The 12,556-nt window shown below is 36.2% G+C and overlaps 1 protein-coding gene across 3 annotated transcripts in view; it reads left to right on the top strand.

Moving 5' to 3' along the window:
• LOC100377482 (voltage-gated inwardly rectifying potassium channel KCNH6-like) overlaps positions 1-12,556 on the top strand; it is a 79,782-nt gene that overhangs the window by 43,845 nt on the left and 23,381 nt on the right. For 2 of the 3 annotated variants that reach the window (XM_085502493.1, XM_085502495.1), the window contains exons 2-4: positions 6,335-6,382; positions 9,215-9,260; positions 10,440-10,901. In XM_085502493.1, the coding sequence (XP_085358619.1) occupies positions 9,231-9,260; positions 10,440-10,901 (492 nt within the window). In that variant the 5' untranslated portion in view covers positions 6,335-6,382; positions 9,215-9,230. Of the gene's footprint in view, positions 1-6,179; positions 6,383-9,214; positions 9,261-10,439; positions 10,902-12,556 lie in introns of those variants that run through there. The other variant, XM_085502494.1, reaches the window with a different exon arrangement.

Raw genomic sequence — 12,556 nt, 5'->3', positions numbered from 1 at the left:
ATTAAATCACAGTCAGTGTCCACTAGATGCAGCGTAATATTGGATTAAATCACAGTCAGTGTCCACGAGATGCAGCGAAATATTGGATTAAATCACAGTCAGTGTCCACTAGATGCAGCATAATATTGGATTAAATCACAGTCAGTGTCTACTAGATGCAGCGTAATATCGGATTAAATCACAGTCAGTGACCACTAGATGCAGTGTATTATTGAATTAAATCACAGTCAGTGTCCACGAGATGCAGTGTAATATTGAATTAAATCACAGTCAGTGTCCACGAGATGCAGTGTGATATTGAATTAAATCACAGTCAGTGTCCAATAAATGCAGCTTAATCTTGGATTAAATAACAGTCAGTGTCTACTAGATGCAGCGTAATATTTTATTAAATCACAGTCAGTGTCTACTAGATGCAGCTTAATCTTGGATTAAATCACAGTCAGTGTCTACTAGATGCAGCGTAATATTGAATTAAATCACAGTCAATGTCCACGAGATGCAGCTTAATATTGAATTAAATCACAGTCAGTGTCCACGAGATGCAGTGTAATATTGAAATAAATCACAGTCAGTGACCACGAAATGCAGCGTAATATTGAATTAAATCACAGTCAGTGCCTACTAGATGCAGTGTAATATTGAATTAAATCACAGTCAATGTCCACGAGATGCAGTGTAATATTGAATTAAATCACAGTGAGTGTCCAATAAATGCAGTGTAATATTGGATTAAATCACAGTCAATGTCAACTAGATGCAGTGTAATATCGGATTAAATCACAGTCAGTGTCCACTAGATGCAGTGTAATATTAAAATTAAGCACTGTCAATGTCTACTAGATGCTGCGTAATATTGGATTAAATCACAGTCAATGTCAACTAGATGCAGCGTAATATTGAATTAAATCACAGTCAGTGTCCACTAGATGCAGTGTAATATTGAAATAAAGCACATTCAATGTCAACTAGATGCAGTGTAATATTGGATTAAATCACAGTCCGTGTGCACTAAATGCAGCGTAATATTGGATTAAATCACAGTCAATGTCCACGAGATGCAGTGTAATATTGAATTAAATCACAGTGAGTGTCCAATAAATGCAGCGTAATATCGGATTAAATCACAGTCAGTGTCAACTAGATGCAGTGTAATATTGAATTAAATCACAGTCAGTGTCCAATAAATGCAGCGTAATATTGAATTAAATCACAGTCAGTGTCCACTGGATGCAGTGTAATATTGAATTAAATCGCAGTCAATGTCCAATAAATGCAGCGTAATATTGGATTAAATCACAGTCAGTGTCCACTGGATGCAGTGTAATATTGAATTAAATCGCAGTCAATGTCCAATAAATGCAGCGTAATATTGAATTAAATCACAGTCAGTGTCCACTAGATGCAGTGTAATATTAAAATTAAGCACTGTCAATGTCTACTAGATGATGCGTAATATTGGATTAAATCACAGTCAATGTCAACTAGATGCAGCGTAATATTGAATTAAATCACAGTCAGTGTCCACTAGATGTAGTGTAATATTGAAATAAAGCACAGTCAGTGTCCACGAGATGCAGTGTAATATTGAATTAAATCACAGTCAGTGTCTACTAGATGCAGCGTAATATTAGATTAAATCACAGTCAGTGTCCACTAAATGCAGCGTAATATTGGATTAAATCACAGTCAGTGTCTACTAGATGCAACTTAATCTTGGATTAAATCACAGTCAGTGTCTACTGGATGCAGCGTAATATTGAATTAAATCACAGTCAATGTCCACAAGATGCAGCTTAATATTGAATTAAATCACAGTCAGTGTCCACGAGATGCAGTGTAATATTGAAATAAATCACAGTCAGTGACCACGAAATGCAGTGTAATATTGAATTAAATCACAGTCAGTGCCTACTGGATGCAGTGTAATATTGAATTAAATCACAGTCAATGTCCACGAGATGCAGTGTAATATTGAATTAAATCACAGTGAGTGTCCAATAAATGCAGCGTAATATCGGATTAAATCACAGTCAATGTCAACTAGATGCAGTGTAATATTGAATTCAATCACAGTCAGTGTCCACTAGATGCAGTGTAATATTAAAATTAAGCACTGTCAATGTCTACTAGATGCTGCATAATATTGGATTAAATCACATTAGATGCAGCGTAATATTGGATTAAATCACAGTCAGTGTCCACTAGATGCAGTGTAATATTGAAATAAAGCACAGTCAATGTCAACTAGATGCAGTGTAATATTGGATTAAATCACAGTCCGTGTCCACTAAATGCAGCGTAATATTGGATTAAATCACAGTCAGTGTCCACGAGATGCAGTGTAATATTGAATTAAATCACAGTCAGTGTCCAATAAATGCAGCGTAATATTGAATTAAATCACAGTCAGTGTCCACTAGATGCAGTGTAATATTAAAATTAAGCACTGTCAATGTCTACTAGATGCTGCGTAATATTGGATTAAATCACAGTCAATGTCAACTAGATGCAGCGTAATATTGAATTAAATCACAGTCAGTGTCCACTAGATGCAGTGTAATATTGAAATAAAGCACAGTCAATGTCAACTAGATGCAGTGTAATATTGAGATAAATCACAGTCAGTGTCTACTAGATGCAGCGTAATATTGGATTAAATCACAGTCAGTGTCCACTAAATGCAGCATAATATTCAATTAAATCACAGTCAGTGTCCACGAGATGCGGTGTAATATTGAATTAAATCACAGTCAGTGTCCAATAAATGCAGCGTAATATTGATTTAAATCACAGTCAGCAGTGTCCACGAGATGCAGTGTAATATTGGATTAAATCACAGTCAGTGTCCACTAAATGCTGAGTAATATTGGATTAAATCATAGTCAATGTCCACTAGATGCAGCGTAATATTGGATTAAATCACAGTCAGTGTCAACTAAATGCTGCGTAATATTGGATTAAGTCACAGTCAATGTCTACTAGATGCAGCGTAATATTGAATTAAATCACAGTCAATGTCTACTAGATGCAGTGTAATATTGGATTAAATCACAATCAATGTCCACTAAATGCAGCGTAATATTGAATTAAATCACAGTCAGTGTCAACTAAATGCAGCGTAATATTGAATTAAATCACAGTCAGTGTCCACGAGATGCAGTGCAATATTGGATTAAATCACAGTCAATGTCCACTGGATGCAGCGTAATTTTGGATTAAATCACAGTCAATGTCCACTAGATGAAGCGTAATTATGGATTAAATCACAGTCAATGTCCACTAGATGCAGCGTAATATTGGATTAAATCGCAGTCAGTGTCAACTAAATGCTGCGTAATATTGGATTAAATCACAGTCAATGTCTACTACATGCAGCGTAACATTGAATCAAATCACAGTCAGTGTCTACTACATGCAGTGTAATATTGGATTAAATCACAATCAATGTCCACTGAATGCAGCGTGATATTGAATTAAATCACAGTCAGTGTCCACGAGATGCAGTGTAATATTGAAATCAATCACAGTCAATGTCCACTAAATGCAGTGTAATATTGGATTAAATCACAGTCAATGTCCACTAGATGCAGCGTAATTATGGATTAAATCACAGTCAATGTCCACTAGATGCAGCGTAATATTGGATTAAATCACAGTCAGTGTCAACTAAATGCTGCGTAATATTGGATTAAATCACAGTCAATGTCCACTAAATGCAGCGTAATATTGAATTAAATCACAGTCAGTGTCAACCAAATGCAGCTTAATATTGAATTAAATCACAGTCAGTGTCCACGAGATGCAGTGTAATATTGAATTCAATCACAGTCAATGTCCACTAAATGCAGTGTATTATTGAATTAAATCACAGTCAATGTCCACTAGATGCAGCGTAATTTTAGATTAAATCACAGTCAATGTCCTTTAAATGCAGTGTAATATTGGATTAAATCACAGTCAATGTCCACTAGATGCAGCGTAATTTTGGATTAAATCACAGTTAGTGTCCACAAGATTCAGTATAATATTGGATTAAATCACAGTCAATGTCCACTAGATGCAGCGTAATATTGAATTAAAGCACAGTCAATGTCCACTAAATGCAGCGTAATATTGGATTAAATCACAGTCAATGTCCACTAGATGCAGCGTAATTTTGGATTAAATCACAGTCAGTGTCCACAAGATTCAGTGTAATATTGGATTAAATCACAGTTAGTGTCCACTAGATGCAGCGTAATATTGGATTAAATCACAGTCAGTGTCCACAAGATTCAGTGTAATATTGGATTAAATCACAGTTAGTGTCCACTAGATGCAGCGTAATATTGGATTAAATCACAGTCAGTGTCCACAAGATTCAGTGTAATATTGGATTAAATCACAGTTAGTGTCCACTAGATGCAGCGTAATATTGGATTAAATCACAGTTAGTGTCCACTAGATGCAGCGTAATATTGGATTAAATCACAGTCAGTGTCCACAAGATTCAGTGTAATATTGGATTAAATCACAGTTAGTGTCCACTAGATGCAGCGTAATATTGGATTAAATCACAGTTAGTGTCCACTAGATGCAGCGTAATATTGGATTAAATCACAGTCAGTGTCCACAAGATTCAGTGTAATATTGGATTAAATCACAGTCAGTGTCCACAAGATTCAGTGTAATATTGGATTAAATCACAGTTAGTGTCCACTAGATGCAGCGTAATATTGGATTAAATCACAGTTAGTGTCCACTAGATGCAGCGTAATATTGGATTAAATCACAGTCAGTGTTCACGAGATGCAGCGTAATATTGGATTAAATCACCGCCTGTGTCCACTAGATAGAGTTTAATATGTACTGAATCGAAGTAACATAATGCTGAATTAAACTGACTGTATGTCGTGATAATTTATATAAAAAATTGATCGAGTCCAGGTTATATGTTATGTAACTGGTATAGTCTGCGGAGTTCCTCTAAAATTGATATATTTGTGATGATTAAGACTGGGGTCTTGATGTCTGCATCAATCTATATCTACTGTGTTTACTCGTTCAAACGAAACAGAAACTATATTAGGTGATTTTCTGTTCACTGCGAGAGCTCGCGTAATGCTTGCAAGGAGCGGACGTCTGCCGCAAAATTTGAATGATTTGATTTTGAGCCTGAATTTCTTTTTTACAGCTCCATGTCGTAATGCCAATCTTACAGATGGAAGTATGACGTTGGCATACACTGACTTCATCAAATGTATATAGCACATTATTAGGGATGAAAATACTTAAATATTTTCGCGTTTGCCAAACCTCACGCAAAGTTTGGACGTCACTACGACGCTATGACTTTCGTTTGTCCTGTTTTTACGTTCGATTTCACGCATAACGCGGGATCTCCCAGCGAATGGAAAATGGTCTATTGAGAGTTAACAATATGGTATTTTGATTACCAAATCGGATGTTGTTTGAATTGAATATAATGCAATGTTCACAATGTTAACTACACGCAATTCTGACAAATGAACAAGTTAATAAAATATTGATGATAATGTTTTGTGCAATTAAATTATGATGGATTATTGTTTCCATGGACGCCGCACCGATGTCGTATTTCTGACGTTGCCCTCGTCTTGTTTTATTTGAGTCTGAATACCGCTCATATTTTACATCTGTGTCACCATTTGAGTGAGGTTATATGCTCAATTACCTTTCACCACCTTTTTTCTTCGTATTTGACAGCTGTATTTTTCGTTTTCATTGGTAATTTATAGGTGTCAACCGCCTAACCTGTATGTTCCCGCAATAGTGCCAAGGATTGGCCATTATATTGTGGAGGGGAGAGGGTGTCTGAAATGATGGGCATATATTTGTCTACGACATGGAGACTTCTTACTGAATGTTAATCTAATTTTCGTCGCTCCACATACCGCGGAAGAACGTGTAAGACCGCAAGAAGTGAATTGAACTTTCGAAAATTAATTGGCGCTTTGGAGCGAAAGTATTATTGCACGAGAAAGTATCAGCTCATGGAAAAGAAAGTCAATTTAAACCTGTGAACACGAGTGGAATTCCCGCTAGCAATTGAATTGACAAGCGGCTGTACGTTTCCGAAATTAGAATCTGATAAAAATGAAGGTCCGTAGGGTGCTGAAGTTTACGTTAGAATAATATTTGACTATCGAGTCCCTCGTGGAAAATCTTAATGATGTTGTTTTGCTGTTTGACCTACAGCGCATGTGCAATCAAGCGAGATGCTACACTCGCCCGGTGTACAGTCGTCGCAGGAAACCACTTCCCTGTTTTACACTGATTCTAAGGAGCAAGTTTTCGTTTCTTTTTTTTACAGAGGAAACATTGACCGGTAACCATGACGATCGCTGAAATGACACAGGAGGTGAGTTATAACTGCTTAAAATCGTGATGATTCTTTTAACTATGTGAAATTGTACAGTGACCGATGACAGCTATTAAATATGACCATGGAATAACATGTTAACATATTTGCACTTCGCATTTAAACTGTTTGTTGGTTGGGTTGAATATATCCATGTATCGCACACAAAGATGCCAAGTTCAAATACATCACATAATTGAATACATATTATATAAATATGTATATAACATCAAAACTAAATAAAAAATGGAAAAAAAAATCACAGCTACAAAAAACAGTGTGGTGAAATGTGGAGTGAATTTTGAAGTTACACATGTGTAGTCTGGAGTCGTTTGTTTCAATTACTGTCGAGGTTGCCACATGTTATGGCAATTACCAAGGTTGATATCACACGTATAAAAGTACAACCATGTTTGAATTCAGTTTATGTTAAGATAATGTAAAGAATGTTACTATGTACTATGTTGTACATAAAAAGTCATGTGTAATGTGCTATGCAACGCGTGACATTACTGACCATTGAATGTTGTTCTGTAACATTTGTATTTAATGGATGGTTGTATGTGCTAGTTTATACACGTCCTTCCTTTGTAATAAAACATGTTGTCATGTACCAACATTATATTCTAAACTATGTTTTATGTGCTATGGTATATGTTACATTCCATTTTATTAAATGTTGTCCAGTGCTATGTTATACGTAACATTACATTTTAATAATGTTGACCTGTGCTTTGTTATATGTAGCATTACATTTTTATAAATGTTGTTCTCTGCTGTGTTATACGTAGCATTACATTTTAATATACGTTGTCATGTACTATGTTAATACGTAGATTGAACGTAGTCGTGTGTTATGTTGTTTATAACATTCCCGTAGTTTAAACATTGTTGAGATATGTCATTTTATAAATAACATTCACGTTGCGATGAATGTTGTCTTACTGAACACTGGAAAGGTAATTTTAAGAACTAAGTGATTATTTGATATATAGTAGCTCTTTTTGTGATGTTTTTTCTGCTCAAACGTACACCGAGATAAATCGAAATTGCAGTGTATAATTGGGTTTGTCACTGTGCGCAGGTGAACCATGGATTCGATATGACGTTAATGGATTTCAACAAAGACGTGTTTGTTTTATCATCAATGTACACAGACAGTTGCCCAGAGAATTTAATGCTATGTGATCAACTCCGGTATCGACATTTTTTAACCTCTGCTCAAACAAATATACTACAACCGTAAATCGTATAATAATATTTTTGTTATATAAGGTAATATACATAGAGTGTACATTATTTCGGTGCCTGGCAATACACGTGTCTAAGGTGATTAAATTAAAACAAATAATTTAGATTTTGGGCTCAAATCTGGACTAAATATCATTTACCTTCTTGATAATTGTTCAAACAACGTCATGTATCTAACATTTTCGTGATCATGAGTGAGATGAGTGTGAATGAAATAGCAAGTTTGAATTATATGATCATATCGCTAGGATTTTTGGTGTGTTACGTGGTCATATATGGAAGATACCATGGGAAATACAACCATAGTGATAGATCGTTTGTTAGTCTTATAATGATCTAATATTATTTGTGGTATTAAACATGTAATGATAGGTCACGTGGGTCATGCAATTTCTTAATTGAATCTATGATTCATGGGAAATATCCCGCCAAGTAGGTTACACATTTCCCGGCAATAAGGTCATAACAAAATTCCCGCCAAATTTTAGAAATGAACAGAGCTGTAAAGAAAGGTACCCTTAAAATGTGAAGTGGGGAATTTCACTGTGTACTAGACGGCAAATGAAGTATCTTGAGAAAACAAATGCTACTATGATTATGGCAGTGTGTACGCTGGCAGCCATGACCGCCAACTAACTGCATCCAAATGATCGTCTGCATCTAGGCGTATACAACACGTGAAAACACAGATAACAATCTTCGCTAAATCACATTTACAAGTTTTATCTTTCACATATTTCAGCAGGAAATGCTGATTGCAGTAGATAATAATACAATTTATTCATAGAATAATGATATACCCCCCCCCCTCGTGAACCGAAGATTTGATTTTCACTGAATGTTGTTAAAGAATTGATGTTGATTGCTTCGTGGGCAGCCATTCGTCCTAATTTATCGAGATTAACACTGAATTGTCGCAATTTCACCATTTCAGCGAGGAACCCCTTAACTGGCGTGCAATGTGTAAATCAGCAGCCTGTATTGAGTCAGACATGACCTATCTTAGTTTATGTCAGTGCTTTAATTCATTCAATGCGTCACTCAAAAGACTGAAGCGTTCGTGCATTTACCACAACCTGACCTATTGGCCTTGTACATTGCAAGTGCATACTTGAACATTTCGCTGTAGCAATTGCAGTGATAGTCAAAAATCATTGTTTTTATTTTGTACTCAACTGCTCGGAGTTGATCACAAATTTGGTTAGAAAGATATGGAATGATTGACTGTGGCGGAAATTGATCACGCCTTAATTTATATTACTGAACATCACACAACGCACGCCAAACTTATTCTCGTTACTAGGAAGTGATTTGGTTTACCAAGTATTATTAATTGCAAGGTTGAGCACGTGAGCGTCATTAATTTCACGTTTTTTATACGACGCATGCGCAAACATTTCATGTACATTTCGAGTTATATGTTTTATTTTGAGAATATCAGTGATACAAAGTTTCCATGTCATCTCAACCAATCACAGTTCAACATTTATCATTCTGGTGTCATTGTCATTGTCATCAATCGATTCAACATGTCGGTATCATATTTTTTTTATCATTTACCGATTGTTTTATACATTCAAGGTCTAAATTTGGAATCATGTACCAAAGTACGGAAAGTTTGGAGACGGTGAGATTTACAACGTATTTGTTCTTCCTTCCTGATTATGTAAATTCCTTTATCTTAGATGAAAATTAAATTAATAGTAATGTTTTATTTCATATATATTCATCGCTCATAACACTCCATATTCATTTGCATATTTGCATATTCATTAGGCGCTTCATTTCCATGACGACACTCCGCGTCATGATTATGTAACAATTATCACCATGCTTTAACTATCATAACTATCTTATTTAACTACGCATGCGTCAACATTCATCTAACACGAATCTAGCTTACGCTATATATCATATTAACCTGTCATATTCTCTGCACTCTGCTGTTTTCAAGGCTCCTTTTCCCTTTTAAAGCGTGCTGTTTGCAATGTTGTTAAAGTGTGAGAAATATAGAAGCTTGTAGCACCCCACAGCTAATGACCCGCATATGTAGAATGCGTACATCAGACGATATCACACTAGACGTGTTACAATCTCTTGATAAGTATATATATATATAGTGTGTGTATTTATCAAAGTGCCCACAACACCTAGCAATCCCACTCAGTCCTCTATCAGATCATAGAATAATAAAGTATATAGACAGACATAATATCTACTGCCGAGTTCCAGCTGCATGCTCGTCTATATATTATATCATATGGCATAATATGGTTAATTAATAATAATTGAGTAAACAGAATTCGATTGAATCAACCATATTCGATACCGATCATTATTTAAAGAGCTCCTTCCCTGGTTTGGTCGCACATTTAGAATTTTTAAATCTCATGGACTGAGTCTATTATTTAGTCAGACTTGAACAACGTCATTGAAGCCCATTTATTTTGTCAGTTGCAACGTTTTGCACCACATAATTCAAGGTATTAACCCAGGTTTGTTGGCACAATTTAGGCCGAATATACATGTATATTTAATAATCGGCGTCAAAAAACCTTCGCGTTTATGAGTAGTTCATTGTAAGTTATATTACTGTTAAAATTGCTACCATCTCTGTGAAGTTCTGCCTATAATCTTAATGCTATGTTTTGATTTTACATACAGTTAAGGTAGGTTTCCAGGTTAAATCATCTATCGACCTCACGCCCAGTGTATAGTCTCGTATTGGCGATCACGGGGTGTGCGAGACTACATTCTGGGCAGAGGACACAAGCTAACTTGCAGTAAACTTTGTTTTCTTTTTTAGCCGTCAGTGATTGCTGATATAGTAGGCGTACCTGAGTACAAACCACCCAGACCTAGGATACATAAATTCACTATACTTCATTACTCCCCATTCAAAGCAGTATGGGATTGGATAGTATTATTGTTGGTTATATACACGGCTATATTCACACCATACGCCGCCGCGTTCCTAACTCAAAACGACCAAGTTCAGGCGATAATGAACAAAAACCCAGAGACTCGTGGCGGAGAGGGTGTCGCCAACCGATATGGTGACCCGTTGGTTATTATCGATCTACTGGTTGACTGTATGTTTATTATTGATATTTTTATCAATTTCCGTACGACGTATGTTAATAAGCACCATGAAGTCATCTCGCATCCTCGGAAAATAGCCATTACTTACTTGAAAGGCTGGTTCGCCATCGATGCATTGGCTGCTATTCCATTTGATTTATTGCTGTTTGGATCCTCTACTGAGGGGGTAAGTATCAAACATGCAGCGTATGACCCTTTAACAAACTCATATCCTCGGGGGCGGACATCCGGGCATTTTCACCGCCTGGCAACCAGCGGCGGTGAAAACAAAGGCCCAAAACTCGCAGAAAACGGTACTTTGGGATGATTGTTGAGACTCCTCTGAACAGTGTAACAAGATTAGCCCTACGTGTGTAACATATATAAATTTGGTTGTTCGGGATTACTTCAAAGTTGAGTTTGTGTTGTTTTCTCGAATTTTCATCGACTCGACCGGCGTTCCACAGCAGCGCGCACAGCGCCCATAGAAATGCATGTACAGTGGTGCGCGTCGTAGCAACGTGGAACATCTTGTGACGTAGCTCCGCCCCCGAGGATATACAAGGAATATATATCCCAATCATGACGGAGGTCACGTGACATCAATACTCTTTAGTATTAGTTCAAGTTCACTCGATGGAATTCCAAATGAAATAAGTGTAGTAGAAAAGATTAAAGAGTTGTGAGCTGAGGGTTGTTGTACTTTTTTGTTAATCATAATTGCCAGTCTATTTATTACCGAGCCAAAATTATCTTTGTTGCACTAAAACAGACATTCATGTGTAGCATGGATTACTAGGTAAGAAAACTACATTTTGGTTCAAATGAAAATATTAGTTCATAACCCATTAGTACAACGATCCACACATCATAGTGCAATTATTTAGATTGGTGTGCCTTTAACCCTGCTAGGTATACAGGCAAAGGTAATTTATCATTCGTGGCGTGTTTTCATATATCATTCTGTGATGTGGGGGCCAGCAACCGTTGGCCTTTATTTTAATAACGTCAATCACTTTAAAAAGTCTCTGTCAACAGAATAATTACTTAGTCAGATATAACTGTATAGTTACAGCTCATGCGAGCTAGAGAGTTGATCCCACCACAGCTAGAGTGTGACATGTCGGCCAGCTATAAACTGTATCTCGGTAAAAAGTTCATTCTGCTAGCCACCTATAAGTGGTTTAGTCTAGTATAGAATGTTATTTTGGGTAGTCTAGTTATGTTATGATGTTTAGTTTAATATAGACTGCTTCTTGAGTGATTTTGGATAGTCTAGTAGACAAGTTTAGCTTGGACTGTTCCTTGAGTGTTTACTATTGAGTTACGTTGTGTAGTTTATTTTATTTTAGTTTAGTTTAGTTTAGTATAGACCGTTCCTTGAGTGTTTACTATTGAGTTACGTTGTGTAGTATTTTAGTTTAGTTTAGTTTAGTATAGACCGTTCCTCGAGTGTTTACTATTGAGGTACTTTGTTTAATCTAGCATAACATGTTACGTTATTTATTATGACATAGCCCGGTCCTTGATTGTTTACCATTTAGTTAGGTTAATTAGTCTGGTACAAACCGCCCCTTGATTAACCATTTAGTTATGTTGCTCAGTTCAGTGTAGACAGTTCTTTGCGTGTTTACTATTGAGTTACGTTGTTTAATCTACAATAGAGTGTTACGTTGTTTACCTAGTATAGACCGGTACTTTAGTCTGGTATAGGTCGTTCCTCGAGTGTTTACTAATGAATAACGTTGTTCAATCTAGCATTACGTTGTTTACCTAGTATAGACCGGTACTTTAGTCTGGTATAGGTCGTTCCTCGAGTGTTTACTAATGAATAACGTTGTT

Source organism: Saccoglossus kowalevskii, chromosome 8, assembly GCF_978046115.1.
Source record: "Saccoglossus kowalevskii chromosome 8, keSacKowa6.1, whole genome shotgun sequence".
In the NCBI taxonomy this organism is placed as follows: Eukaryota; Metazoa; Hemichordata; class Enteropneusta; family Harrimaniidae; genus Saccoglossus; species Saccoglossus kowalevskii.
The sequence above is the reverse complement of the archived record's forward strand: the minus strand, read 5'-3'. Positions and strand labels throughout refer to the sequence as shown.